The sequence below is a fragment of the Wyeomyia smithii genome, chromosome 2 (assembly GCF_029784165.1).
Source record: "Wyeomyia smithii strain HCP4-BCI-WySm-NY-G18 chromosome 2, ASM2978416v1, whole genome shotgun sequence".
In the NCBI taxonomy this organism is placed as follows: domain Eukaryota; kingdom Metazoa; phylum Arthropoda; class Insecta; order Diptera; family Culicidae; genus Wyeomyia; species Wyeomyia smithii.
In genome coordinates, this window is record NC_073695.1 from 130,690,344 (window position 1) to 130,716,003 (window position 25,660).

The following is a 25,660-nucleotide window of genomic DNA, read 5'->3' on the forward strand; positions in this document are numbered from 1 at the left end:
TAAAGATGGTTATTGCATTTTTCTAACGAATGAACAAAAATTCCAAAAACTTGCTCAGCAGTTTGAGAGTGTTCATAACTCCAATTTGAACGTGGTAAGTCCTATTGAAAATGAAGTAAACCAAAAGTATGATCAGATCACCACCCAAGAAATTTCTTTCCGAAGAGGTATTGGAAAAAAATTTTAAAGAGGTGCGAACTATTCTCAAAAAATTCAAAAACATGAAAGCACCAGGAGATGATGGGATTTTCTATATCCTCATCAAAAGACTTCCCGAAAACTCTCTAAATTTCTTGGTAAAAATTTTTAACAGATGCCTTGCACTAGCACATTTTCCTACGAAATGGAAAAATGCCCAAATCACTCCAATTTTAAAACCCGAAAAGAATCCAGCTGAGGCATCAAGTTATCGACCAATTAGTTTACTTTCCTCTATTAGCAGACTTTTTGGAAGAATAATTCTTAATAGAATGATAACACATATTAATGAGAACTCAATTTTTGCAAATGAGCAGTTTGGTTTTCGCCATGGGCATTCCACTACTCATCAGTTACTTAGAGTAACAAATATGATTCGAACTAATAAATCTAAAGGCTATTCGACTGGAGCTGCTTCTCTAGATATAGAAAAGGCGTTCGACAGTGTTTGTCTTAAAGGTTTCATAGCTAAAATGTCAAATTTCAGTTTTCCGCTTTATCTCACAAAAATGATACAAAGTTATTTAACTGACCGCACTCTCCAGGTTAACTATCTAAATGGTAAATCTAATAGATTGCCTGTTAGAGCTGGTGTGCCTCAGGGGAGTATCTTGGGCCCAATCTTATATAAGATTTTTACTTCTGATCTTCCTGATTTACCACCAGGTTGTGAGAAATCTCTGTTTTGTGACGATACAAGCATTTCCGCAAAAGGAAAAAGCCTTCGTGTTATATGCAGTCGGCTCCAAAAAAGTTCAGATATATTTTCTTGATACTTACAAAAATGGAAGATTTCCCCGAATGCTTCTAAAACACAGTTAATTATTTTTCCTCATAAGCCAAGAGTTTCATTTCTCAAACCCACCCATAACCACGTTATGAAGATGAACGGTGTGGTCCTAAATTGATCTGATCAAGTTAAATACTTAGGACTAACTTATGATAAGAATCTTACTTTCAAGGAGCACATTGAAAATATCCAGTCAAAGTGCAATAAGTATATCAAATGTTTATATCCTCTTATCAACAGGAATTCTAGACTTTGTCTCAAGAATGAACTGTTAATTTACAAACAAATATTTAGACCAGCAATGTTATATGCAGTTCCCATCTGGACAAGTTGTTGTGCAACCAGGAAGAAGACACTTCAAAGGATTCAGAATAAACTTTTGAAAATGATTTTGAAGCCTCCTCCCTGGTTTAGCACGAACGAGCTACATAAGCTCACTAATGTAGAAACATTAGAAAATATGTCAAGCCAAATTATCAACAAATTCCGACAAAAATCGTTGCAATCCTCAATTGCAACGATTAGCTCACTTTATAGTCAGTAAGATAGTTTTAGGTTTATTTTAAGTTTTGTTTCATTCCTTTTTTTCTCCTTGACAAATAGGTTTAATAATTTTCCTACAATTACACTAACTTAACTGCGAAAGCTAATAATATTCAATAATTTAAAAAAGCGTACAAATATATATATATATATATATATATATATATATATATATATATATATATATATATATATATATATATATATATATATATATATATATATATATATATATATATATATATATATATATATATATATATATATATATATATATATATATATATATATATATATATATATATATATATATATATATATATATATATATATATATATATATATATATAGGGTATCGAATGTCTTCGTCAGTTTTTCTGCAGCAATCTTATGCAAAAGGGGGCCGAAGAAAACCACTGACGAAGACGTTCGATACCCTATATATAATAGTGTTGAAATGTTACCATTTGTGGCAGAACACACAATACTAATTCTGAATAGATATTTAGTGTTGCATCATGTTGCAACTGAGCAGCTGGGAGATGAAGAAATCCTGTTCATGCTGATTGATTGAATCGACTTTATATCAGTACTGCATTGTCGAATAAACTGCCTTTGAAAATGCGTTCCAACAGTGCAGTTTGTTGCTCAAAATCCGTTATGCTGATCGCTGCCTTTGTGCTACCCCAACAGTGGAGTATTAACTAAATAAAGTAAAATGTAGACAACTACAACAAAACTTGATTGCAAGGAGCCCGCAAAGAATGTTTGCTTGTGGTGATGCCAGAAAAATGTTAACCTTCAATTGTTTATTGCCTTGAAAAAAACATTTTGTGGTTCAAAATCGGTTGATGATCGCAACCTTTGTGCTGCCCCAACAGTGGGGGAATTAAGATACACGAACAACATGCACTGTGGAAGCTATTTCACATTTAGTAAGTTAGACGGCCGCGACAGATTTAAATTGCTAGGATCCAGCACAGAATGCTTGCTTACGTTGTCAAAAATTAATTACTTCCAATGACTTGTTTATTTGCCTTGAAAAAGGCATTTTACTGTTCAAAATTAGATTTGCTGATGGCAACCTATGTGCTGCCCCAACAATGGGGGAATAACGACACTCTGACGACACATGCTGAAAAGAACCGCGCTGCTACTGAGACATGTGACCATGACCAACCACCGAGCAAGTGATTTGTTTAATCGTAAATCAGCTACCAAGCAACCCGCTGCTACTGCTGCAATCCGCTCCATCTACTGTCAACGTTTTAGGTGGTCCGTCCAGTTCACCTTCCGACTAAGAAATGTAACTGAATTCACCAGAAACACTCTTTTATAGCCGAAGGTTGCTACGGAATAGGCCACGTCTTTCTGTTTAGTTTTCTAATTCTCTAATATTCTTTAGACAAATTATTCCACAATTCGCATTTGATTTTTGTATCTAGCGAATGAACACCGATGGTGCTCTCACATACGCAACGATTTTAACTCGTATCGTACGTATTACGGATTGTAATATCAAGCAAGCGATTTCGTTTGCTCGCTGTTGCGTGTTGCATCATGTTGCAACTGAGCAGCTGGGAGACGACGGAATTCTGTTCATGCAGATTGATTGAACCGATTTCAATTTATTCCTGTAAAGTCTAATTAATCACCTTTGTTGAGGCGTTCTAACAGGACAGGGCAGTTTGTTGCTCAAAATCGGTTATGCTGATCGCAGCCTTTGTGCTGCCCCAGCAGTGGGGAGGATTAGGTAAATAAATAAAGTAATTTATTTGACTGCGACAGAATTTGATTGCTAGGATCCAGAACATGAATGATTGTGTTATTGCCAAGAAATATTAACCTTCAATTATGATTATTTGCCTTGAGAAAGGCATTTTTCTGTTATAAATCTGTAAAAGCTGTTTTCTCATTCAGTTAATAAGACGGCCGCGACAGATTGTGTTTTCTTGGATTCAGCACAGAATGTGCTGCTGTCAAGATAAAGCAAAACTTCATTGCGGACAGAAGGCCGAAGCCCTTAACTGGCAAATCGAGACGTTTGGTGCTACCTTTCTGCTGCTGTGTACTGTGATTTCTGTACTGGCGCAACCCGCTACTGCTACTACCGCGAATCGCTACGCTGTAGCTCACTAGTTATACTATTCTGTCGATCTTTTTAGGGAAAGGCAGCGAGCGACCAATCAGAGGACGTAATTTTCGTTTCTGCAAGGCTTGACAATTATCAATGGTAGAATAGTTCGCGCAATCAATCAACAATTTTCTACATTTGGGTGTATGCGTGTATAATTTTCCAATCAATTGCTGCAAAAATTACAGAAATCGGTTGAAAACAAACCGATTTATAAGCATATAAAAAGGGACAATTTTCGTCCCCTTTTCGTTGATAGTTTTTCTATTTACATCCCTATGTGGTAGGCTAAAGAAAAACGTAGTTCTACGTCAAAACATATTAGAAAACTCTGACCACTAAACTTTGCCCAACATTATTTACTTGCAGACTCTGCCTATGGGCAGCAACAGTACGACCAGATGTACGAATACATGACCTAAACAGAAACCCTTTAGCAATAATTCCATTGGGACAAGCAAGAATAAGCAATAGTTTTATCAGAATAATCCATAGAATAGACATAAACCAAATCGAAACAACAATAGCCAGTTTAGACATTCAGTCACAAGCTATTTTGAAAGATCAAAGCATCTTAGGTCCACTAATCCAGAGTAAAATTGAAAAACTTCATCGTACATTCAGCAAATTGAAACCCAAGACCAGAAGTAGAAGATGGGAGTCGCTAGGTAAACTTTGGAAATACATATCCGGTAGCCCCGATGCTGACGACCTCAGAATTATTAACAGCACAACTAACTCACTAATTGAACAGAATAACAAACAAATTATTATCAACGGACAACTTCAGAATAAAATCCATAACATTACAAAGGCTATTGTACTTCTTGCCGAAAATCGAAACAACTCACTTAAAGAACTAGAAGTAGATAATTTTATCTTTAATCTCGATGAGTTAATTCAAGAACGAGGTAACATAGAAGAAGCCTAAGTTTTAGCTAGATCAAGTATTCCCAGCAGCCGCATCGTCGGTCCGGAGGAAATAACTACTGCTCATCACTTTCTCACACAACATGGCATCGAATTAAATCATTTTGAAAACATTTTCGAGATCGCCAGTGCCAACGTTATGTACAGCGAGAATTCCATTGCTTATGTCCTAAAGATTCCTCGTATCAAAGTATCAGAATACACCCTCAGCTACTTGGAACCCGTTACCATTAAAAATACACGGGTTTGTCTGAAATCAAACTACCTTTTAGAAGGAACAATTCAATATGTCTCCAAACTACCATGCTTGAAATACAGAAACTTGCATTCTGTATTAATTCACAGTTAGAACCAGTATCAGGATGCATGAAGCAGCTAATAAATGGTGAAACAGCTCACTGTCCTATAGAACGAATATCCGGCAATAACACCATCAAACAGATCACAGACGAAAGCATAGTATTAAGTGATGCAGACACATCAACAATATCGCACGCTTAGCATTGGGGCTAATAGCGGTCTCGATCAACTAGATTAGTTGAGAGAATTCGTTATCGATATTGTTTTTTGGCACATTTTGTATGTGTAGGATAAGTACAACGATACACCGTGCCCCAGTGCTGAGTCGAGAAAATTTCCAGCTCGAAAAGATCCTCGACTCGATCGGGAATCGAACCTGATATCACAACCGTGTGGGAGAGCTAGCCGACCGACATCGCTAACCACAGAACCACGGGGACCACACCCACAGAACCACGGGGACCACACAATGACACATCACTAACATCAAATTGTTTAACCCAACCGAGATCACTAAAAGGATCATATCTAATCCAATTTACGAATTGTTCAATTCAAATCAATAACGAGGAGTACGCTAACACAAATATACAAATTCCCCTGTTACAATTCATTCCAACAACCGGCTTAAAGGTAAATTACACTGTTATCATAAATCGAATCCCTCTCGAGTTTTTACAGAAGTTACATCTGGAACAGAGAAAGCACATCAAGCATCTGAATTTAACAACCGAAAACCTTCATCGGAATCTACATCTTTTTGGATGGACATCATTTGGATCAATCTCAACTATACTTTCACTCATCATCCTCATAACGACAATATGGGCAGTCAGAACGTTCGTACCGCGGAAAACCACGTTTGTAGTCACCGAAGAAATCGCGATGAGCCACGAGGAAGTAGGCGCCCGACACATCCAACCCGGCTCGTTCATGATTCCACAGGAATAGACAGGATATGAAAGCTGAGGACAGCTTTCCGCTGAGAGGGGAATCGTTAGGAATAGAGTAGTTATACATGTGTAAGTTAGGGCGCATCACGCCAACTAGAATGTGCTTAGTATGCACTTCATATACGTAAATAGGATTGCCAGCACGAGGCAGTCCTCTTTTACTCGTTAGCGTTCGGTGTGCATGTTAGTCTGATAAATAAAATAATCTTTTTAAAAAGGTGTAGTGACCAATAAAAAGAATAACTGAAAGAATCCCGTCTTCCGGAGTGCGCTTGCTTTCTCGAGAGTATTTGCGATTGGACATAAACAAATATTTAAACATTTGGATTCATCGGTGCATGATTGACGTGCGCCGCTCGTATATATTCGCGGTGATTGACATTAAAGATACCTCGTTCGCATCGTAACGAGCTTCGATTTTGTCACTTGCCGCGGTGACAGAACCTTTCCTTTCCGTCACAGTCGTGGAGATGCAGAGGTAAACTCGGTCTCCGACAACAACGGCTGTTAAACTTCCTTCCTTTCAACATCCTTTCTTACCCTAACGATCGTAAGGACGTGGCCGGCGCCAAATAACAATACACGAGTTATCGTACGGGTGTTTTTTTGTCGATTAGTTCTTGTGCTGCGCGATAACAATAGCCTGTTATATATCGGCAGAAACATCTGCACACTGGTAGGGGCAGGCTACCCCGCCAGTGATTCGATACGCAGCTGATATATCAGCAAGAATAATTCTCCCGCACCGCTGTTACCCCGCTAGCAGCACGGACCATCATACGATCGAGCGAGTGGAAGTCAACTACAAGTGGCATCTACAAGGTCGCGTGTAGGACACGGCCACTGCGTCTCAACACGAAGCTGGATCGTCATTGTTTGTTCTGCGGAGACGCTCGATTAATTCTACTATCAGCCGTGAGGTCGTGACTTAGACGTTCGGTGAAGTATTACCTTTAGAATTTTTACTATTATTATCAATATTATTACTATGTTATAATATTATTATTAATATTATTATTGATATTATTATTGTTATTATTAATATTATTACTATAATTATTATTATTGTTATTATTACTATTGTTATTAGAATTAGTATTACTGTCTTTTTTTTTATTTGATCCATTGTAGATTGAAAAATTGTTTTTAAAATTTAACATCAACTACTTGAACCCCCCCCCCATATTCGAATATTTATCGTTTGTGTGCGGTAGAGCGTAACGCTCCCGCAAAATGGACGACATGCAGGTGCAACTATTCCTGGAGGTGGAAACAAACGGGGAAGAAATTGAAATTTCTCCCATCAGCTCACCCCTACCTTCCCCTGTGCCCTCCCCTTTGCCAAGTCCTGTACCAAGAGTACCGGAAGTACGGGTAAAAGCTTACCCAGATGCCGCTGGCGGTCCCTACGTTGTTTTTTTCCGGCCCATAAAGAAGCCATTGAATATTATTCAAATTGGCAAAGACCTGGCAAAACATTTTTCGGCCGTAACCGAGATTACGAAGGTGAGGCCGAAAAAACTGCGAGTTGTCGTGAGTAGCTTGAAGCAAGCAAACGAAATTGCTGACTACGAGCTCTTCACGAGAGAGTATCGCGTGTACATCCCTGCCAAGGTCATGCATTGCCAAAACTGTAAGCAGTTAGGTCACACAGCCACCTACTGCTGCAACAAGGCACGCTGTAGCAAGTGCGGAGGCAATCATGCTGAGAACGCTTGCAGTGGGGATACTGAAAAGTGTCTTTACTGCGAGGGAACTCGGCATGACCTTCCGGCATGTCCCGCGTACAAACAGCGCGAGGAAAAAATAAAGCGTTCCCTTAAGGAACGATCAAAGCGCTCTTTTGCAGAAATGCTTAAGAGGGCTGAGCCACCCTCGACAGGAAACATCTTTTCCTTTTTGCCAACCGATGAGGGTACATCTGACGATCCCGTCGAAGGGTGTTCCTATGCCTTGCCAGAGGGATCTAGGAAGAGGAGAATGCTCAACTCTCCTAATCTTTCTCGTAAAGGTCGTAAGATAACCCCTAGCGGAATGACCAATAAGACGACACAAAAAGGAAGCGGTGAAGAAAAACCGAAGCAAGTACCCCCTAGTTTTAATTTCAAATCAAACCAGGAGTACCCACCGCTTCCTGGGGCACCAAAAACCCCTCGTGCACCCATTTCTCGATCAGAAGACATAAAAGAAACAGGGTTCATAAAATTCTCTGATATTGTGGACTGGATATTTAAAACATTCAACATACCAGATCCCCTTCAAAACATTCTTCTTGCCCTTCTCCCAACAGTGAAAACCTTTTTGAAGCAACTCACAGCAACTTGGCCCCTCATTTCAGCTATCGTATCTTTCGATGACTAATACGTTGAAAGAGGTTAGGAATTTTGTCACTGTGTTACAGTGGAACTGCAGAAGTATCATCCCCAAATTTGATTTATTTTCACATTTGATAAACACATACAATTGTGATGCGTTCGCGCTTTGTGAAACTTTTCTTAATTCAAATGACCAACTTAATTTCCACGATTTTAACATCATTCGTCGAGATCGAGACTCACACGGTGGAGGGGTACTTTTAGGGATCAAAAAGTGCTATTCTTTTTTTCAGAATCGACCTCCCCTCGATCTCGAATATTGAAGTTGTTGCCATTCAAACGAATATGAATGGAAAAGACCTTTGCCTTGTTTCGTTATATATTCCCCCATCCGCGCGGATTGAACAGAAGCAACTCCTTGATATAGCAGAATTGCTTCCCGCACCTTTTTTGATTTTGGGAGATTTTAACTCTCACTGTTCGCTATGGGGGTTGCTGTACGACGACAACCGATCTTCTTTAATTTGTAACTTGATCGACGACTTCAGTATGACACTTTTGAATACTGGGGAAGCGACACGTGTACCTAATCCTCCAGCACGTGAAAGCGTGCTTGACCTATCCCTCTGCTCGACATCACTTGCGTTAGATTGCCAGTGGAAAGTAATCAACGATCCCCACGGTAGTGATCATCTTCCAATCGTTATATCAATTGCTAATGGTTCAACTCCCCCGAACCCAATCAATATTTCCTACGACCTTACACGTAACATTGATTGGAAGCGTTATGAGTCTATTACAGCGGAATCTATCGAGACTCACGAGGAACTTCCTCCGGAGGAAGAATACGCGTTCTTAGCTGGCTTGATAATCGACGCCGCGACGCAAGCTCAGACGAAACCGATACCCGGGGTAACGATTAGACAACGCCCTCCCAACAAATGGTGGGACAAAGAGTGCTCTGAGCTGTACGCGCGAAGGTCCGCGGCGTATAAGAACTACCGGGAGTACGGCACTGTCAACCTACTTCGAAAGTACGAGGCACTGGGCAGGCAGATGAAGAGCTTAGTAAAGGCGAAAAAACGCGGGTACTGGCGGCGGTTCGTAAGCGCGTTGTCGAGGGAAACAGCGATGAGCACTCTTTGGGATACCGCCAGGCGCATGCGGAACCGTGACGTTTCGAATGAGAGTGAGGAGTATTCAGATCGCTGGATACTCGATTTTGCCAAAAAGGTCTGTCCGGATTCTGTACCGGAACAGAAAACCTTTCGCGACGCGTTTATAGTAACTACGGAAGAGCCTCCATTTTTGATGTTGGAATTTTCAATGGCTCTCCTGTCGTGCAACAATAAAGCTCCAGGGTTGGATAGTATTAAATTCAACTTGTTAAAGAATCTACCCGACTCTGCAAAAAGACGCTTGTTGGACTTGTTCAACAAGTTTCTTGAGCTAAACATTGTTCCGCACGACTGGAGGGAGGTAAAAGTCATTGCGATTCAAAAACCCGGAAAACCTGCCTCTGATCATAATTCTTATAGGCCGATTTCTATGCTCTCTTGCCCCGGAAATTAATGGAGAAAATGATCCTCTTACGGTTAGACAAATGGGTCGAAACAAATGGTTTACTTTCGGATACTCAATTTGGCTTTCGCCGGGGCAAAGGGACGAACGATTGCCTAGCGTTGCTTTCTACTGAAATTCAACTCACATTTGCTCGAAAAGAGCAAATGGCTTCTGCGTTCTTGGATATTAAGGGGGCTTTTGACTCTGTCTCTGTAGAAGTTTTAAGCGCGAAACTTCATTCGCAGGGACTTTCACTAAATCTGAATAACTTTTTGCTCAATTTGTTGTCAGAAAAGCATATGTATTTCTCACATAGCGATTCGACAACTTCCCGAGTTAGTTACATGGGCCTTCCCCAGGGCTCATGTTTAAGTCCTCTCTTATATAATTTTTACGTCAATGACATCGATGAATGTCTTGCAAATTCATGCACGCTAAGGCAACTTGCAGACGATAGCGTTGTATCCATTACTGGTAGCGATGCTAGCGATCTGCAAGGACCATTGCAAGATATCTTAGACAATTTGTCTGAATGGGCTCTTAAGCTGGGTATCGAATTCTCTCCGGAGAAAACTGAGTTGGTCGTTTTTTCTAGGAAGCATAACCCAGCTCAGCTGCAGCTCCTACTAACGGGTAAAACGATCTCTCAGGTTTTAGTCGCTAAATATCTCGGGGTCTGGTTCGACTCTTAATGCACCTGGGCTTGTCATATTAGGTATCTGACACGAAAATGCCAACAGAGGATTAATTTTCTTCGTACGATTACCGGAACCTGGTGGGGAGCCCACCCAGGAGACCTTCTAAGGCTTTACCAAACAACGATATTGTCAGTTCTTGAGTACGGCTGTTTCTGCTTTCGCTCCGCCGCGAACACGCACATTATAAAATTAGAGAGAATACAATATCGTTGTTTGCGTATTGCCTTGGGTTGCATGCAGTCGACCCATACGATGAGTCTTGAAGTGTTAGCGGGTATTCTTCCGTTGAAAGATCGTTTTTGGAATCTCTCTTACCGGTTGCTAATTCGATGCACAGTTATGAACCCATTAGTAATTGAAAATTTCGAGAGGTTGGTCGACCTTCAATCTCAATCCAGATTTATGACTTTATATTTTGACTATATGGCTCAAGATATTAATCCTTCTTCATACGATTCCTCCAATGTCGCACTTTTAGATACTTCTAATAATGCTATATACTTCGACACCACCATGAAAGAAGATATTATTGGTATCCCGGATCAATGGCGACCCCAAGAGATCCCTAAGATTTTTTCGAATAAGTTTAAACATGTTAGTTATGTTAAAAGGTTTTACACTGACGGATCTAATCTAGATGAGTCCACTGGCTTCGGTGTTTTCCACGAAAATTTTACCGCCTCCTACAAACTCGATACTCCTGCTTCCGTGTACGTCGCAGAACTTGCTGCTATTCAGTACTCTCTTGGTATCATCGAAACCCTACCCACAGACCACTACTTCATCTTCACAGATAGTCTCAGTGCCATTGAGGCTCTGCGATCGATGAAGCCTGTGAAGCACACCCCGTATTTCCTGGGGAAAATACGGCGGTTTTTAAGTGCTTTAACAGATAAAAATTACCGGGTTACCTTAGCGTGGGTCCCTTCTCATTGCTCGATTCCGGGTAATGAAAAGGCTGACTCTTTTGCTAAGGTGGGTGCTATTGATGGCGATATTTATGAAAGACCAATTGCTTATGATGAATTTTATAGCATTTTGCGTCAGAGAACACTCAACAGTTGGCAATCATCATGGAACTCAGATGAACTGGGACGGTGGCTACATTCCATTTTTCCTAAGGTATCGACGAAAGCATGGTTCAAGGGGTTGGATGTCAGTCGGGACTTCATTCGCGTGATGTCCAGACTTATGTCCAATCACTACACGTTAAACACGCATCTCTTTCGTATAGGGCTTGTAGACAGTAATCACTGCGTTTGTGGCGATGGCTACCATGACATCGAGCATGTTGTTTGGTCGTGTACCGAATACTGTGGTGTTAGGTCCGAGCTTATAGATTCCCTTCGGGCCCGAGGAAAACAACCGAACGTACCCGTTAGAGACATTCTGGGAAGCGGTGATCTCCAGTACATGACACAGCTATACTGCTTTCTTAAAAACGCTGACATTAAAATTTAAAATTTTCTTTGTCTATTTGTCAGATTAAGGATACAAATATGCTATGCTGAAGACACGGAAACGAAGAGCCCGCATCTATGCTTACACAAATATTTTGAACCCACAACAAACAAGAATACAATTGCTCTACCAGTTGAAAAACAAAGTTCCAAAATAGTTTTAAGTCAAAATTGTATCTCCCCTCCTCTCACCTTAAATCCCCACTAGCTCGTAGTCGGCCGCGAGAATAAAGAAAAGGCCTCCCTCTTTTCCCTGCTAACGTAGAATTAATACGAATTGTACTTGGCTCAGTAAAACAGAAAATGTATCGTGCCGTGTCAAATAAACTAATTTAAACCTTAAAAAAAAAGGTTCCGAACGATCCGCTTATTTCCCACGCCACTATTCTGACCTATGATCGCATAGCTGTAACACTCGACATTTTATGGGTTTGGTGTTTTTATGAATAAATGCCTAGAATAGTATTTATTTTTTACATCTCAAAAATATGCCTATGTTTGTTCAAAAAATGTTGTGAAAAAATCACAAGAGTTGTATGCAAAGCCACGACCGCAGGGTTGACGTAGAACTACATAAGGTTGTTTGTTGCATTACTTGTATCGAATATGTTTAAAATTTTGTGTAAAAGAGAAACTGAAGTGCTTCCGAATTTTAGTTTGCACTTACAACACTGAACAGGAATGAAACAAACACTATGCAACACAAACAAGTTTCAACAGTCAAAGTGCATGCAGATTAAAATAACATTTTACTTTTAATTCTAGCGCAAAACGAGAAAATATCAAATCTTCCATAATTTGTTTGTTGTCCTTATAAGAACTGTTGTTGTTCAATTGCATATCGGATTTAATGTTGATCGCATCGGTGTGCTACCCCGACAAAGCAGATTAAGGCATTTCTCTAATAACACAGTTGAAAACTGTTTTCTCACTGAAAATTTGACGGCCCATATACTTTAAAAACCAGCATTCCAAAACGTTTGTGTGTTGTCAAAAGACGGCAACTTTTCATTAGAGGAAGTGCCGACTAATGTTCCTACTATTGATGCTGCTCGCTACTGCACATAGGCAGCTTTTACTAGAGAAAGTGCCGCTGCACCAGCTGGCCCAAATATTGCTGCTGATACCACTACTGCTGCTGATGCTATCCGCTACCACAGCTGCTGTTGTTAACTAAGGATTGTTGTAGTTGTTGTCTAGAACTAATATGAGCAGTTTCGACTGAAACAGGCTTTTATATAGGACAAATAGTACATTCCGAATTTCTAGGTCTATAACTCTCTCGACCGTGCTTGGGAAAGCAATCATATAACGGCCAATCAGGTCAATCGAAATTTGCGTTTCAACGAGGATTGACCATTTCCAATAATATAGTTGCTTGTCATATCAGGCTTTACAATTGTTAAGGTCTGATTAATCGATTATAGTTGGTTCCGTAAAACAATAATTTGTATTGTGCTGTGTCAAATAAATGTTGTGTGAACAAAAAAATAGGTCTGATTATTCGATAACATAACTTTTATGCAGATAATAAAAGCTGTTCGGGTGTTGTGCTTATTACTGAAGGAAAAGATGATTCAGCACGTTCTGAGACATGTAGATGAAGTCAAATTTATAACTGTTCCAAATTTGAAGAATTAACCCTCTAGTGCCCAAATTATTTTTTAGACGGACTTCGAAAAAATCACGATGAATCTGTATAAACGATTTTTAAGAATTTATTGAAGCATTTAAGAGGTTCAACTGAAGACCGTCTAAAGGCGGCACTGGGCACTAGTGGATTAATTTACGAGTAAATATTAACTCAGGTATTTATTTCATTCTAAAAAGGCTTGCTAAAAAATTTGCTGTTTAATTCAATATCGGATAAGATGCCGATTAACTCAAAACTAGACGGCTCAAGTATTTTGAATGCCAGCTTTCCAGAACGTTGGCGTGTTGTCAAAATTAGGCAACTTTTCATTGGATGTATTCACTAGTCCTCGCTAACGCACAGAGACAGCATTTCACTAGAGGAAGTGCCCCACTGCATCAGCTGGCTCAGCTACTATCGATGCTAAGATCCGCTGCAACTGCTGCGCTATCTGTTGCCATGCCACAGCTGTGGCCGCTATCCGCTTCTTATTATAGACCAAATAGCACATTTCAAATAATTCTTTCGACCGTGCTTGGGAAGCAATCATAGAACGACCAATCTGAGGTGGAATTTTTCGTTTTGACAAGGCTTGACAATTTTCAGTAGTACAATAGTTTGAATAATAAAATTACAATTTTCTGCATTTGGGAAGAATCTTAGAAGATTTTCTAATCTATTGCTGCAAGAACGAAGGAAATCCATCAAAAACTAACCGATTTATTAGCATTTGAAATTAGACATATTTTTCACTTTTTCCGGTTTTAGTTTTTCATTTTATATCCCTATGTAGCCAAGTATGTAGCCGAACTTCCTGAGAGACGTAGTTCTACGTCAAAAAACAGTTGTGTTTTGTCACATAGCGTAAATAACCGCATGACACCACTTAACTTTTCCAACATTTTTATCAAAAAATCATTGAATCCAAGGAAAATTTCAGTTTCACTCTGATATAGTATTCGCAGTTTGAAAGTGGCGGCATAACGGTATCGTAAAAATTTCAACAAATTTAAAATAAAAAGTGATCTTCAATGCATACATTGTACAAAGTGGTACTTTTTTCATTCGTTAAGTATAATAGTAAAATAGTTTAGTTGAACTATCCATTTGCAAGATATATTGGGACAAATCATTTTTGGAGAAATATAAAAGTGTCGTTTTCTCGAACAACAGTTTTTGCAAATGTGACAAATTGCGATCTTAGGCAGTATTCTAGATAGCAAAAGAACTTCAAATTTGAGCTTGCACTATTTGTACGATTATTGTTTCCAGAAGAACAGTCTTTATCACTAGAACTGTATGTAGACGTAGAACGCTCACCGCACTTAGTTGGTCTTGTTGCCTGCCTATCTATCAAGCATACTTGAGAATACTATGATCAAAAAACTCCTATATATTTTGTTTTATTTAGGATTGAAAGGTTATTTATAATTTTCAAAACAGTCTATAAAAAGTTAATAGGTTCTTGGGAATACTAACCTTCCTAGTGGAAATAACTTCGTTAAATGGCCAGTGTTGCATTGTCTCATGTGTGTTTGGTTCCAAAAATAGCACTCCCCGCCTATTGAGAGCTAGTATCAACTCTCTGCACATAGGACTGATCTCGTCTGCTGGGTTTTCTTCAGACCATACACGTTTTACAGCAAAGAAACTACTTCCAAACAGCGGCCATGTAGATAACACATTTAAGAATTGTGCTTTTACTTGTATGGGACTCAATCCAGCAATAGTAGGCCATGCAGATTGTACTAATGCTACCCACTGAGCAGGCCTAAGTTCCCGAAGAGATAGTGCTGGTTTGGGCAAAAGAAATTTTATCTCTTTCATCGCTGGTAAATGGTTCAAATCGGCTGCTCTGTGTAATATAGCTGCAATCCTAGCCATGTCACGAACAAAATCTGGAGTTGGAGCTCCTCCATTTGGCAATTCCAAAAGCAATCCTTCTAAGTAATCTGGAGCTACTTGGTTAAATAGGACTTCTACATATAAAGGAGTTGGTGCTGGATCACGTTTAAGAGAGAAATGCCACACGGAACGACAAAAAATAAGATAAAATGGTTGTCCCGATTTGAGTAGTTCAGTTGTTACATCTAGTATATATTCATCGGCCGCCAGTGGCATCGTAAATGCATCTCCTTGAACAATACAATATAATGAGAACTCTTGTTGTTCTGCCGGAATTTCTATTCCCAAAAGTGAGCACAATTCAGTAATTACATCTCCAACAACGGTAGAACAGCGAGTGTTTACTATACGTTCTGCTCCTCCTGGTAATCGATATATCTGTCTCCTTGCAGAACTGTAAGATACAATTAGCTGGAGCTTAATGAGTGTATAAAAATATTGGCATAATATTACCGTCCAGCAGACACTGCAGTAACTTCCTCGACACTGGGAACATTTTTCCGTCCTCCACAGCGGGCTGTTTTACGAAGATTGGTAAGGCAAACAGCGGCAGTTCCATGACATGGTCTTCGACGGTCGGACGCCGCTGAGGTAAGGTGTTCTATCAAATAAGGGCGCAAAGCATCAGAACAGCCAAAATATGCTGCTAAAATGCTTAGTAATCGCCATGCTCTTTGGGATGACTCAGGACAGGATGAACGATTGGCTGTTGTTTGTTTTATCAATTGACAATAAACCTCATCGCGTAACGCCAGATGCTTGTGACAGTGCTATAAAGTAAAAAAAAAACGAATAAATTTAAAGTAAACAAACGAATTGAACATAGGTGGGAATAAGGACCATCCACATACCACGTGGACAGCTGAGGGGGGGGGGGGGTTAATGTTCACGGTCCTTACAAAAAAAGAATTTATATGGTAATTTGTTCACGGAGGGGTGGGGGGATCAAAATCGTTAAAAATCTGTCCACTTGGTATGTGAATGGCCCCTAATTGAAATTTTTGATTTTTTTATGTTCTCAAGCATGCGCAGAGAGAAATAACAGTATGTATATGTAAGGCGAGGAGAGGGGAGCTCCGTAGCCGTAAGGTTACAGAGTTCGCTTTGGTAAGCGGGTGGTCGTGGGTTCGAATCTTAGTAGAATCAAACCATTTGGTTGTCAAAGGACTTTAGCATGGGTTTATTCTCAGGTTCCCCACCACGTACCCTTCCTTCAATCTGAATTCTACAGAACCCCTGTTGACTCTCCTTCTAACAAAAATAAGTTTCTATTATAATAAAACTGGCGTGAGTAACATATGAATAACATATGAAGTTCTCTCCATGGAATTCTCGCCAAACATGTGAAAAGGGCCCATGTGCCATTTGTAAACATGCCACAACTTCACGTTTTTTATGAATATAAGCTTAATCTATCCGTAATGAGATTGTTTGAATGAAATTAAATTCTTCAATCAACAAATCGTATTGGTAAGGGTAGATTTCGTTTGCATCAATCAAAAAACGAGAAAACGGCTTGTTTACATGTGTCACATGGACCCTTCCCAAGTAACACACGTTGATCACCAGAAAAGCGCAAAAATTAAAGGCTACTAGAACTAGTACTGGTACTTCATGAAGTATTATAAAACTTCATGAAAGCAAGCCAACATGTTAGACCGAAGCTGTAAAATACATCTCGTGTACCAATATGGTAGAAATATGTTGAAAAAAGGTTATTTTTAAGTTGTAATTGCTAACTAATCAAAACATCGTTAACGCAAGCATAAAACTTCACAATAAACATATCGCAGAACGACACTTATTTATATCAGGAACAATAATGGAAAAAATAGTGATTATGGCGTTTCGAATAATCAAATAAGAAACAAAAATAAATCAACCATTTGATGCTTTTATTACGAAGTTTTACGTGCGCGTCAAATTTCATGGTGAAACATTAAGTTTTACTTCTGAAAAAAATATGCACCATTCATTGGATATGGTTTTCTATTTGTCAATCAGTGGAAAATAGATTATGCATTACAGAATGTTCACTGATTTATTTCATTGCGAAGAGTCAGTTTACCCTAGCAATACTCAGAGGGAGAGATATGCGAAGAGAGTGTTGTGAGCCAAACGAACATGTCAAAATTCAAGCCAAACGAACAAGAGAGGTAACACATTGAAAGGTATTGCAATAAGGTTCTATAAAGAATATATTTATATTTACACGTTTTTGATGTTCTATTGCTAAAACATGAATTGAGAATGCTCCAAAGTTGCTTCATCACAGTGATTTTTAACTGGTGGTTCACAAACCCTTTGTATGGTCTACAGAGTAATGATGAAAGTATATAAAATTAAACATAAACATAAAATTTAACACCTTCACGGTTTCTGTGATGCACTTTATTATTCCCCAGGACTTCCACCGTCACCATCAGCTATACGAGCCGAATTAAAAAGTTAGTCAACATTGCGCTTTGAGAAGAGATCTGGCACCTCTGATATGTGAAACCTAGTTGCCAAATCAGCGGTTTTTTTCATCGCTTATCTCTCCCTCTGAGGATCTCTAGTTTACCCCACCTGGGCTTAGTTCGTAAACAACTATTTGGCATCTGTTTCTTACATGCGTAGTAAACCGCAATGTTCTTTTTTTTCCTTGGGTAGATCTGCACTGACCCAGTGTAATGAAGAAATTCGCGCATTCGTGGGTCAGAATTCGCTATAACAAAGCGCATGCGCAAATGCGTTGCTATGATAACATTTACCCAGCGCATGCGCAAATGTATTGTTACGCGCAGTGCAACCAGTTCGATGATCGTTTTTGTCAGTGGCACTTTTAATCAATTGTAAATTGATGATGAAAAGCAATGTTCAACCTGTCAAAATTATTTGTTTCTGTCGCTTGAATATTAAAATTATTTTCGCATAGTTTCAACGTTATCTATACATAAAATAATTCAAAACTAGAAAATGTTGTTAGATAAACGGTAACAAAAATTAGAGTTTTATTGGTTACACTGTAAGCGTTTTGTTTACCTTTTCATGGCGCATTTTGACCCACCTCGAATAGGTTTATTAAAATCGTTTAAATAATTTCATTAACAATTTGATCAAGTAGTTTTACGTTGGTTTTCGAATACCAATAATAGGAAAAGTACTTTACAGGTACGTAGTATTGTTATTAGGCGTATAATATTGAACGCGCGCGGCTGCCCCGGCTGGGCATTTCATACACAGTTTTTCTAATACATAGTGAAAACATCTGGAGGACAATTGAAAAACATCTCCAAAACCAGGAAAAAATGAGTTTGTGTTCGAAATGTGGTTGAATTACTGATGAAAAATCACAAGAAGGTTGTATGCAAAGCCACGACCGCAAGGTTGAAGTAGAATACTTTTACAAGAAAGATAACCCGGCTGCTTGCGTGTCAGTCATTTTTTCTAGTGAATAAACGTTGACCGTTCAATGGCAGTATTGTAATTTCTTTTTGTTTGATATTTTGAATGAAGTTCATTGAATATTTTTAAATTTTGTGCAAATGAAAAGTTGAAGTGCTGCCGAATTGTAATATGCACATTAAATACGACATCGTTAAACGGGAACGGAACAAAGGATACGGTCATGCAGAACGCGAATGACGGCGCGATGCGATTCGCCTTACCGTGGTGAAATTTACAGCTCTTTTTAAGGCGAAGTAGAGCTATACATGTCAACAGATTTCGTCTTGCGGAATCGCCTCGCGCCGTTATTTGCGTTCTGCATGACCGTAGCCAAACACTAAGCGACGCAAACACGTAATAATAGTCAAATTATGCATGTAGATGAAGATAATTAACTTTGGATTATAGCGCAAAACGAGAAAATATTAACTCTTCAAATAGTCATTTGTGTTCTTCAAATTTCAGTTGTTCAATTTAATATCCGATGAATTGTCTGTTTATTATCTGATGAAGCTCTTATGTAGGCCAAATGATGATTCCCAATTTACTAGGTTTATAACTCTGCCGACCGTGCTTGGGAAAGCGCGGTATAACGACCAATAAGAGGTCGAATTTTGTGTTTTGACAAGGCTTAAGAATTTTCAATAGTACAATAGTTCGAATGATAAAATTGCAATTTCATGCATTTGGTAGGAATCTTAGAAGATTTTTTAATCGATTGCTGCAAAAACGAAGGAAATCCATCGAAAACTAACCGATTTATTAGCATTTGAAATTGGACATATTTCTCACTTTTTTCAGTTTTAGATTTTCATTTCACATCCCTATGTAGCCGAACTTCCTGAGAGAAGTATTCTACTTCAAAACGCAAATCTCGCAAATGTTGTATTTTAAGTTGCTTTCTGTACTGTTTTGATAACATCATAAACACAATTTACAGATAAGCAGAAGCAGTTTATATTCGATATTATATCAAATACACTTATGCTATGAAATAACATCTCGAGAACAAGTATATAACAACACAAGTTTTAAATTGCGCTTATAGTATTCTTATATGACTACTGTCATTGTGAATTATTTTCTAACATGTTTTGTGTGTTACTTGGGAATTTTCACGTGTTTGGCGAGAATTATAATTAGGCGATATTGTCAGGTTGGACAGAGGCTCGATATAGTCAGACTTTCTGTGCTCAGGCCAACAAACTCAAACCGAAGAAGAAGAAGATAAAGACTTCCTGTTCGCGCGCTTTTTTTTCAACCGACGAGAGAAATCTTTCTCATGCTCGTAGAATTTCCATGTAGGGGTAAGCGGGGTAAGACCGCCCCCTTAAGCAATTCATTTTATAGAAAAAAAAGTTGCGGCTGCAATTTCATTTGTTGTTTGCTAAAATGCTCTTCTATTCAATACCCGCATCTAAAAACAAATTACTGGAATGTTTTGTTTATTTTCTGTTTTTTTTTAATTAAAAAAAAACATTGAAAATTTGCAGATCTTTTTCATGCGGGGTAAGCCCGCCCACCAGCGGGGTAAGATCACCCACCATCTGTTTAGGGCCAAAACGGTTGATTTTATCGGTACAGTGTCTTTGGCAAAGTTGTAGAATGTATTTTTTTTTTCTTAAAAAAAATACACTGTGAAAAATCTGAAAAAAAAATATTTCTGAGTTTTAATTTTTTTAACTATTCAAGTATAAATCAATGTTTAGGTAACTTTTTGTGGTTTTCATAATAAATCGAATTTTCAGAATTGGGTATTTCAAGATATTCAATTTATAATACACCTGCCTTTAAGCTTGAAATAAATACTCATTAATCCTGTCTGCATGATTTTTTCGAAGATTTATAATATATAGAGTAATAAATATGATTATTATTTTTTTTAATATTCTATTTTCATTTTATTTTTTGAAGAACAAAATTACTATTAAAAATCTGAGCTATTAAAACTTTTATTATAACCTGATCCAACAACCATCAAAGTTTAGCTTACCTTTTGACGATTTTTCATAATTATTTTGAAATGCATTTAAAAAAATTTTAATTTTAATTTTATGACTTTATCTTTCCTTTAACAATTTTTCACAGTGTATACCATTTTTCGGAAGAACAAAACTAGTATTTTCAACAAACCGTCCTGGCTCTGAAATTATGTTTGTTCATTAAGACCATTTTTACACAAGTTATTTTTTTCCAAAAAATAGTCTTGTTAAAAAAATATTACTAGAAAAGCCTTAACCAATTCAAAAATAGTCAATAAACATCGTTGTCCTATGTGGTTTGAAATTGCTTTACTGATCCTGTTAATATTCCCTTTATAAAGTCGAGGCATTTGATTCTTGTAGTAAAACAACAAACAGTTGTATACGTGACGATTTTACCCCATGTATAGTGGGCGGCTTTACCCTCAGTGGAACATTTTCATATTCCACCGTAAAAGTCGGCTTTCGATATTTCCGAAAGAAGACAGATTCAGGCAACCGATTAAACGTATATTCATATTTTAGACAATAAAACCTTAAGAGACAGTTCGCGTGAACCGCAACCACCTTTCTGAGGTGCGTTGTTACGATGTTCTCCGATTGAGCTGAAATTTTCAGCGTTTGTTTGTCTATTCAAGGTAGGAAGTTTTGCCAAATTTCAAATTTTTTCATTGAGGTTAAGTGGGGTAAAACGGCCCTTGAAAATGATATGTCCAAAAACGTCCAAATACTAAAAAGTGCAATAACTCCTGCTAGACTTGATGGATTTTCCTGAAAATTTGTAGTATTATTCTACTCTAAGAGTACTTCAAAATGAGCCAATTTTAGACCAAGCCACGAATTCCTGCATCTGCTACTTCCCTTAATATACTATCAATGCTAACAGCGACGAAGGCTTTGCTCATTTATGTATACAGGGTGACAAAAAAGTCCGGTCACACAGGAAAATCTCAATATTTCAAAGAATAAGAAGAAAATCTAAATCTGGCTTTCATAGCTTTATTCATTCAGTAACTCATAAGGATACTTCACAGACGATATCTCGGAATTACACCACCTTTCTCTGATCGAACCAGCTTTAGACGTTTCGGAAAGTCGTCGCAAGCGGCGCGCACGTGCTCCATCGGCATCTCGTCCCAGATTTTCGTGGTAACTCGCTTAAATTGCTACAAATTTGTTATTTTATAGTCGTTCAGCTTCGACATCATGTATCCCCACACGAAATAATCCAGTGGATTCAGGTCCGGAGACGACGGAGGCCATTCATTCTTCGAAATGAATTCGGTCAAGTTTTCCTCACACCACGCCTGAACAACCTTTGCGGTGTGGGATGGGGCGCCATCTTGCTGGAAGCAGTAGTAATCGTCTTCAAACAATAGTTCAGCTTGAGGCAGAATTTTTTTTTCAAAACCGTGTCCAGGTAGTACGCTGCGTTGATTTTGACCCCTTTATCGATAAAAATAAGAGGCAGTTTACCTCTCTTGCAAATGGCTCCCCAAACCATCACCGACGTTTTATTTTGAAACCGGGAAACGTTCAGCTTGCCCGCAGAAGCTTGCTGGAGGCACACACTCCAAACTCGATCATTTTGGCGATTGACTGTTTGCTCCAAAACAAGCAGCTTCTCATCCGAAAAAATAATCTCGTCATCTGCGCGCCAACCGAGCAACTCCCGCGACCGTTGGTACCTCTTGTCCTTTGTAGCTTTGGTAACCCCATGAGCCACCTGTTTTTGTACGGTGTATGTTTTAAATTCTTGCGCAGAAACAGACGGATTGATTGTCGGTTCATTTTTAGGTTCCTGGCCAGCTTCCGTGCAGATTGGGCGGGATTCTGGCGAATCCGGTCTCACATAATCTTTTTCAGCCTTGGAGTTCTCACAGACCTTGGTCGTCCTGATCGTGCCTTGTCCTCGGTGCCTCCGGTCTCTAGGTACCGATTTATGGTCCGGTACACGAATTTCCAGTTGATTCCGAGCGGTTTTAGGTGTTTGAAAATGTGTCCGGGTTTGTACCCTTTCACATATTCAGCGATAACAGCTGCTCTTAACTCTGCCATGGCTCACAACTCAATGTAAACAAACTGCATAGAAACGAAACTCAGCCACTTTGGGCAGCAAAGTTAACCCTTTCATTTGACATATAGATGGCACCAAAGAGATGCAACGTGTAGGCTACAGGTGACCCCAAAAAAGTGTGACCGGACTTTTTTGTCACCGTGTAGATACAATCAACTTGAAACCCTTTGGAGATGTAGTCCGTAACCAAAGCGGTAAACTCACAAAGGTTTGTAACAACGGATTTGTTTTTCAAAAATCCATACTGCACTGGAGAAATCTGATTAGCGATTGTTTCATAAAGCTTTTTATACACTAGTGATTCGTAAAGCTTCGGGACAGTTGATTGTATTGCAATTCCTCGATAATTTTCTACATCATCACCTTTTTTATGCACCGGCGTAATTTGCGATATTTTCCAAATTGACGGAAAATGACCGGACGCAAGCGAGGAGTTAAACAGCCATGTAAGAGGTCTTACAAATTCCTGCTGAAACTGTTTTAAAAGTTGGTTCGATAATTGATCTGGGCCAGTGGACTTTCTCGTGTCTAGTTCTCGAATACTACTTTCCACGCTAATGTGCGACAACTGATATATTACTCCATCGTTAAACATCGGTTTGCTACTTTCGTCGGTATTCTCAGTAAACACGCTTTTAAAGTACGCCGCAAAAGGTTCCGTCGATGATTGAGCATCAGTAGAAGCGACACCATTGTATTTCACGATTTCTGGGACACCAACATTCTGTCTCCTGCCTTTTTTAAATTTCCAGAACGATTTTGGGATACTTTTCAAGCTGTTTTGAATATCGGATATATAGACCTGATACGCTTCCCTGTGGACCGCTTTAAACGTACGCAGTACTTCTTTGTAGTTTGATACATTTTCATGAGACGCTGAGCGACGCATTCGTTTCAAAGCACTCCTTATCTCTTTCATTAGGTTAACAAGCGCAGTCGTGAACCATTCAGGATATTTATGCGATGATCTTCGTTGTTTTGTCACGATTGGAGCGTGACGAGAAAATGTATCAAAAACAATTAAATAAAACAGCAATGATTTATAATCAGTTGCATGTTCGATAGCCACCTCGTACCAATCAATGTTCAAAACGTCTAATGATTGTAAAAAGTTACGTATGCTTGCCGCTCGTGGTTGATAGTATTCCGCGTTGAGTTGAAATTATTCCTGTGATATGAAAATATCGTCCCATATAACGTTCGCAGATTCATTCCGCACGCTATCGATATCCATTGCTTGTAAGTTCAAATGCTTTTTGAACACACCCGATTTGCATTCGTCCGTTTTGCTTACGCTGACTGTTAATAACATCGCATTATGGTGAGCTTCGTTCCTCATCAATGGATCCGTTAATGATAGTTGACAGATGTCAGTATCGGTAGTGAATATCAAGTCAAGGAAGCAGTTGTTATTGTTTGGGAAATAGCAAATTTGCATTAGGCCAGCCGATAGAAAACCATCAACAATGGCTATTTCGCGCTGTGAGCTGAGTTGATTGGGTACGTCAAAATGGTTATTTGAATCACAGTAAGACTGATTCCATTTCAAATTCGGCAGGTTCATATCACCAAACGACCGGTAGCGGTCAATACTAGAGGTAGGTGGAATATAACCACAGCACATATACAGTGCTCCATTGGCCGTTGATAATTTCATGCAAATCGCTTCGTTCTTTTCAGCTTTTGCATGTTCGGTGCTTACGAAACGGTTGTGGACCGCAACTAGAACACCTCCTCCAGATTGCTTATCACTGTTGGATGTGTCTCTGTCGCAGCGAGAAACGGTAAAGCAAGGCGGAAACAATGATGAGTCCAACACAGACTGGTCCAGGTTAGTTTCACAGAAAGCTTATACGTCCATGTCTAGTTCTATTGAGGATATATGTATATATATATATATATATATATATATATATATATATATATATATAAATATATATATATATATATATATATATATATATATATATATATATATATATATATATATATATATATATATATATATATATATATATATATATATATATATATATATATATATATATATATATATATATATATATATATATATATATATATATATATACATATATATTGGGGGCAGATGTGCGTAGCATCCGCCGATCCCGCAAGGGAGAAATGATCGTTGAGCTCCGCAAAGAAGCCAGAAACAAGGGCCCAGCCTATCGGGCATTGGCCCAAGAGGCGCTTGGAGATAGAGTGCAGGTTCGGGCACTCACGTCGCAGGTAACCCTACAACTTAAATACCTGGACGAAGTCACCGAGGCATGCGAAGTCGTGGATGCCCTCAAGGAGCAGTGCGAAGTGGTTGTGGCACCAGAGGCAGTTCGACTGCGCAAAGGCCCAGTAGGAACCCAGACCGCCACTGTCAGGCTTTCGTCAGTAGACGCAAACCAGGCGCTAAAGGTAGCGAGGCTCAAAGTGGGCTGGTCAATGTGCCCACTCAGCATCTACCAGCCGCCGGAGGTCTGCTTTCGATGCTTCGAGCAAGGACACAAGTCCTTTAGCTGCAAGGGGCCTGACAGGAGCTCCCTATGCAGGCGGTGTGGTGCTGCAGGCCACAAAAGCAAAGACTGCGGAGAGCCCCCGAAGTGCTTGGCGTGCGCCGGGAAGCGTGACGCAAAGCACATAATGGGAGGCCCGAGGTGCACGGCCGGTAAGCCGACTAGCAAGCCACGGGCGTGAGAGTGACACAGCTAAATTTGAACCACTGCTTCGCGGCTCAG

General features: G+C 39.1%; 1 protein-coding gene across 2 annotated transcripts in view; it reads right to left on the reverse strand.

The window, feature by feature from the left end:
• Window positions 1-25,660, reverse strand: part of LOC129723338 (unconventional myosin-XV) — a 545,387-nt gene that overhangs the window by 39,316 nt on the left and 480,411 nt on the right. For both annotated transcript variants that reach the window (XM_055677518.1, XM_055677517.1), the window contains 2 exons: window positions 15,876-16,192; window positions 14,997-15,816 (listed from right to left, as the gene is read on the reverse strand). In XM_055677518.1, coding sequence (XP_055533493.1) covers window positions 14,997-15,816; window positions 15,876-16,192 — 1,137 coding nt within the window. The remainder of the gene's footprint in view (window positions 1-14,996; window positions 15,817-15,875; window positions 16,193-25,660) is intronic.